Here is a 6,000-nt window from a genome sequence, read left to right as displayed (position 1 = left end):
CGTGGCGTGGATCCACACATCGATCCGTCCATCTCAGGTCGTCTGTTGTCACCTTCACCGCGGTGCACCGGAAGGTGTTTTGGCGCTAATTCATGGCTTCTTGTCTCCGTGCAAGGTGCTCCTGTTACCATATATGTCCTCACCGTACCTGGATCCGACCACTGGTTCCTTTACTAGCCAAAGCAACCAAAAGTTTCAACGGATGAAATTGAAAAATGGCCATACAGGTTAACAGGTTACAAATGGATTTGATCTCCACCAGGCCATGTTCGGGTTATCCACTTTTAAAGTGGATTGGAGTGGTTTGAAAAGTATTAGGAGCAGGAGGGATTTTGGCTTGTATGGGATTTGATTCCCCTCAAAACTCAAACCCGTTCGATCCGCCTTTCTTTGACTCGGATAGCTGGATCGATGTGGGAGGTGCTGGAAGGGCCAACGTTGCTGCTACCATGCAACTTGCTGAATAGATAAGGAGTGGCATGGTTCGAGGCAGCCACCAAAGAGATACTAGTATCAATCAACCAGCAGTATGTATATATTGTAAAGATGAGAACTGAAACAGTCCCAACAAGTGACAGGATAACACAGTCACCCTCGTGTAGCTGTGTCCTGAATCCGGACGACAGATACATCGTACTTCATACCCATTATTAATTTCCCCTCAAAAACGTGCGAAAGCTGGGTTCATGATGTTCCCATCGATTCAACAAGCACTATGGGGCAGCTAACCCATTTCACAGAAACTCACCAAAAATTACTCGATATGGGGTGCGTGTAAGTAGCTTCTGAATCTCATGGTAACACACGAGCTAATACTGTAATACCTAGCTAACTATCATGCGCTCTGCTCTTCACCACCAGCATGTCACCGTCTTCATGTTTTGCAATCGCCTTCACCACTTCCCCTGTGCTCTAGTCTTCACTCTTCACCCCAGTAGGATACCGTCTTCCCGATCTTCTGCAGAGCCTTGACCACTTCCTCTGGGGTAATGTTTCCTGTCACTGTGACCTTGTTCGTCTCCTTCTCGAGTTGGGAACTCTCCATATCTGCACGTAAGCCATAAGCCTCGTTAATTATATATATGCAGGTGTGGAAAGTGACTGTTTGTATCGACTATTGAGTGGATCAAAGGCCTCCCTACCATCGATCGTCTTGATCGCCTTCTTGATCGACTTGATGCATCTGTCGCAGTGCATCCCAACCTTCAACTCCACTACCTGCAGTTGCCATGTGAATACACTTTCAGGCTCAAGCTGTAGAGAAGGATACGGATGATCTGCTTCTAGTTGTACAACAATTCAGAACTTCAGATACAAATATACTGTTGCATGAACAGAAGAACTGAGTAGTAGTAACTTACAGCCATGGCTTCCGAGCGAGTAGAACAGGACCCTACTAGGTACTGTGCAGGTGCAGCCACCACTTCTCAGGCAGCTCTGAAGTAGAGATGGCTATGTCTCTGTATCCTGAAGCTTATATACTACAACTGTACCTTTCACTTTTCTGCAAGCAACGGCAACTTTTGTTCTCCACCGTGAATGATAAAGCACATAGTATTGGTTCACTTTAAAGCTGTCTTCAAAGAGGCAGGCATTTCACACTTGGAAAGGGCCACAGATTGCCGAAGTCTACCAGATACATGAGTAAGAATCTCCTTTTGAACTGGTTCCAGCTAATTCCTTCTGAAGTTACTGGTATACACGGCCTAACCTAGTGCACTATTCTTCAGTCGGAGGCTTAAACACGACACTAGTCAGTTCTTACTTTCTGGCATCAACATGGTGATTTAATATTTCATAATTATCATAGTAAGAGCCTCATAGTAATCATACGAGGCTTTTTTTTCTCTTATAAAAAGGAACACGAAAAGATGAGTAGATGATACCTGTTAGTGTTCCAGTAGCTGACCTGATCAGAAATGGACTAACTAATGACTAACGACCTACAGTCCTAAAAGAGAACATGACAAACCAAGAGCATAAGAATGTCAAATGATGACATCAATCCCAAAAAAGGAAGATCTATTCGTCAGCTTCCGCATACTATACAACATCAGTCACCATCCAACAGCTGTGGGTCAACTTTTTAGCTGGCTGCTACCATTTGCCACAATTTCTTCATCACCAGCTTGCCTCTGCCGTCCACACTCTACCACCGGTTGGACGGGTGGTATCATTTTGCCTTCCATCGCCAGTTTGACAACAACGTGGTTCCCCTCTCGCACTCCAAACGAGACCGGCACTTCTGGCGCAACCATCGATGCCGGTCCACTCTCTGGATCACCACCGTCCACCAGTTTCGCGTAGAAACTACCATCCTCCACGTTGTACAGGTTCGCCGTGCGGACCTCCTGCGCGAGCGCGCATGGCCAGCAGAACAGCCACTGCACATAGTCCGTCAGTGACGCTGAGCCGCAGCACCACCTGCTTCTGGGCAGCCCGAGCTTCTTCCTCATCTGGATCCTCCAGAAACCCCCGTACAGAAGCCCAAAGAAGCACAGGACGATCCCTGCAGCACCGAAGGCGTCGCTGAGCACGTAGTCGTGAATGTTGAGTGCCGTGATGTTGAACACCCAGAACGGCGCGACGCACAGTAGCAGGAACATGACGGTGTGCACGTACATGTTGCCCAGCCCAAGCCGCTCCATGTTCCAGCCGAACACGCAGAATGTGCACAAGAACGATAGGTAGCACGCCGTGGGATCCTCGCTGCAGTCGAGCAGCTCCCCTGCCCACATCGGGTTGCCGACCACTGTTCTTGCTTCGGCATATTCGACTTCTGTTGTGTAAGGATGCTTGGTTTCTTCACAGGAGGCAGCATCGTCGACATCTCTGCCTAGAGGGCTGTACACGGTGTACACTCCCGCAACAACAGGCGCAGCGACTCCGAGGATGAAGAAGAAGTTATCGGCGAACTCGGAACGCGATCTGCTGGGGAAGCCCCAGTACAGGCTACAGTCAACGTACTGAGAGATGCAAGTGATGTGGAGGAGGGCCACCACGAAGGATATGTGTGCTCGCTCATTAGGCCGCTGGGTGCCATTCTTGCAGTAAACCTTTCTAAGGTCGGCGACGTCCTCTGGCCTCCACCGGCAGAGGAGAACCAGGTGGTGGATGAAGCTGGGATGCTGGTATATGCTCATGAGAGTGAAGAGGGCGTTGAGGATTTGGTTGTCGATCTCTATCCAGTGGTCTCTCAAGGCCTTGGAAGGAAATGCCTCGTTCAACAATCCTAGCAGGAGCAGTCCTAACATGGCACCGGCAGCGGCAACACAGAGCAGCCAGATGAGAAGAGCAATGTTCAGAGGATGCTTGAGATGGTTCTTGCAAATGGTGAAGAGTGAGCTCAACTCGATTCTTCTGACGAAGTGAACATGGAGATAGCGGTGGATGCCTATCGATGGTAGCTTAAAATTTTCCAGTGGCGCATAAAGGTTGATTTCCTTTAACCATTGCACTGAAGGAGTTGCTTTGAGGAAATCAAGAAGCCGTCTCTCATGATGATCTTCCCTTTGCATTAGTCCGTCATGTAGAGCAGGAACCGTGATGTGATATTCAGTCAAAATTGGTGAATTTGCATCTGAACATGGTACGTATTCTATATCATCCTTGGTAATATTGTGACTCATTTTGTTATGTGTGACTGAACTTTGTATTTTTGGCTGCCTAAGGACAGAGGATGATGATCTTCAAGCTGTGGCTCAAAGGAATTGCAGCATTCTGCTATCAAATTGAAAACAAAAGAGGGTTACAATTGAATCATGGATTTCAGACTTTAAGTAGGACGAGTGCATACTAGTGGAACCACAAATATGCTTATGAATTTTTTTAGCAAGTATATGCTTATGAATTAGGATATGAAAATTTTGATATAAACGCAATAACATGTATCAAGTTCTCCAAAACTATAGTTGCACCACACAGATTGTTCAGGTGTCACATCTCAAATGTTAACCAGAAGGCATGTACTAGTATGTATATCATCATGTCCACTGGCCACTAGGCTTCTTTCATTTAAGTCAATTAAACCTAGTATGATCGAGAAGTGCGAAAGAAATATCCTGATTATGAGGAAACCATATTCAATTTAATTTGTGTTCTGCAATAATATAGGAAAATAGCCAACATGTATGAGATCACTTGATCAAAACAGATATTTCCTCTTGTGAAACTTGAAGGGCGAGCCTGGTGCAGCGGTAGAGCCTCACCGCCTGTGACCGAGAGGTCCCAGGTTCGAGTCGCGGTCTCCTCACATTGCACTTTGTGATGGTAAGGCTTGCCACTAACACCTTCCCCAGACCCCGCACAGTGCGGGAGCTCTCAGCACTGTGTCAGAACTGAACATACCTCTCAGATGGAGAGGAGACACCAATCGAAGAAAATCTCGAGCCCGCAGGAACTGGACAAAAAACTGCTCACTTGATCAACCGAATTCAGAGCACACCAGGCTCCGACAACCCTGGGTACAATTTAATGAAGGGGGAAACCACTGGCTTCTGAAATTGTGATGAACTACAGAACTAGTGCTGCAGAGGAGATGAAATAGGGGAAAGCGGCAGCCGGCCGGCCGGCAGGCAGGTAGCTAAACAGGACCCCGGATCTTGACGAACGGCACCAACTACCTGGTGTGGTATTTGACTCAAACAACTGGAACAAAATCTTTCCTTGTGAGCGAAGGACTTGGGGTTCGCCGGAACATCGCTGTAACCTTCTACTCGAGCAGTCAGTCTTGACTATTGACACATCACTAGTGCATCACTCCGACAGGACTTGAACAATTGCTTGCTCAATCTCGAAAAGAAAAGTGCTTGTTGCGCCGGCCCGATGGAACAAGTCAGCCGGTCAAGCTTGGGGGCATGGCGTCATGGCGATACATTACATGCCTAGTTAGTGTGGGGTCTAATCCTACGTCATGGATGGAACTTCAAAGTCCCAGGCCGAGTCATCCTCACCGTGCCTGCGCTCCGTGAGAGAGATCGACTGCACTGGGGTTGACGGCGGCACCATAAGAATAAGATTGACTGCCGGGGAAGAGAGCACGCGTCTCCAAGATGAGCAGGGGGGTGGACTTACTAGGGGAAGATCGTGGAGAAGAGCTGGAAGTGGTGGGCTGCACGCGCGCGCACCACCGGGGCTCCGACACTCCGCCGCCGGAATCTTTGCTGACCTCTCCTCCTCGAAGACCGATGTGTCTGTCATGGTCGCGCCTCCATGGTTCCAGGTTGACCGACCGGCGAGACCGAGAACGGTTTTTTTTTTTTCCACAAAGCTCATGGGCAGCCCGGCCCGGCCTGAAAACACCAGCCTTGGGACTGAAATATTGGCCCGACAGCCGGGGCTGGCCTGACCTAGATCTAAAATACTCCGTATCATTTTTTTTTACAATCAATCTCTACTACTTAAAAAGAAGGAACGTGTTCCCCCTTCTCCCCCTACTTTGGTCGTCGGTCGTCACCCCTTTCCAGCGGCGGCCAACATGGGCCGAACCAAAATGGGCCGCGCTCGTTTTCCCCTCCCGCACCATCTCTCTCTCCTATCACGCCGCCCTCGTTCCCAGCCGCTCACCCCGCCCTCCCCTTCCCAGCCGCTCGCGCCGCCCCGAAATCTCACGCGCGTGCCAAGGTCTCCGAGCGCCACCAATGAAGAGACGAAGAGTTATCGCGAACGTCAACGACCAGCGGCGGCGGCGGCACGACTAGCGGTAGCACGCGGAGGGAGGCGACGCGAACAAAATGGCATGGCACAGCGCAACAACAGAAGCTCCCACGCGATGGACCCGCTGCCCGTGATTGGATCAGCCTCTCCTGACGAGATCCACCTTCCATGAGGCAGGTACTCAACTCAATCTTCTATTGGAGCCTCTCTTGAATCGCGTTAGAAACCCTAACCCCCACCGAGCTATCTCTCTCTGTTCATTCTTGCCAAGAACTGGATCGCGGGCCGCCACTGTCGTTGCCTAATCGACGGTACCCCGGAGGAGGGATCCTCACGAGGGGGAGA

General features: G+C 49.6%; 1 protein-coding gene across 4 annotated transcripts in view; it reads right to left on the bottom strand.

Annotated features, from left to right (window-relative positions):
* Positions 1-1,364: 1,364 nt before the first annotated feature.
* Positions 1,365-6,000, bottom strand: part of LOC124666798 — a 58,986-nt gene continuing 54,350 nt past the window's right edge. The window contains exons 1-2 of one of the 4 annotated variants that reach the window (XM_047204126.1): positions 5,074-5,141; positions 1,365-3,720 (exon numbers count right to left, since the gene is read on the bottom strand). In XM_047204126.1, the coding sequence (XP_047060082.1) occupies positions 2,079-3,629 (1,551 nt within the window). In that variant the 5' untranslated portion in view covers positions 3,630-3,720; positions 5,074-5,141 and the 3' untranslated portion in view covers positions 1,365-2,078. The other 3 variants (XM_047204127.1, XM_047204123.1, XM_047204124.1) reach the window with 3 other exon arrangements.

This window comes from Lolium rigidum, chromosome 6 (assembly GCF_022539505.1).
Source record: "Lolium rigidum isolate FL_2022 chromosome 6, APGP_CSIRO_Lrig_0.1, whole genome shotgun sequence".
Lineage (NCBI taxonomy): Eukaryota > Viridiplantae > Streptophyta > Magnoliopsida > Poales > Poaceae > Lolium > Lolium rigidum.
This window is presented reverse-complemented; position numbering and strand designations above follow the sequence as displayed.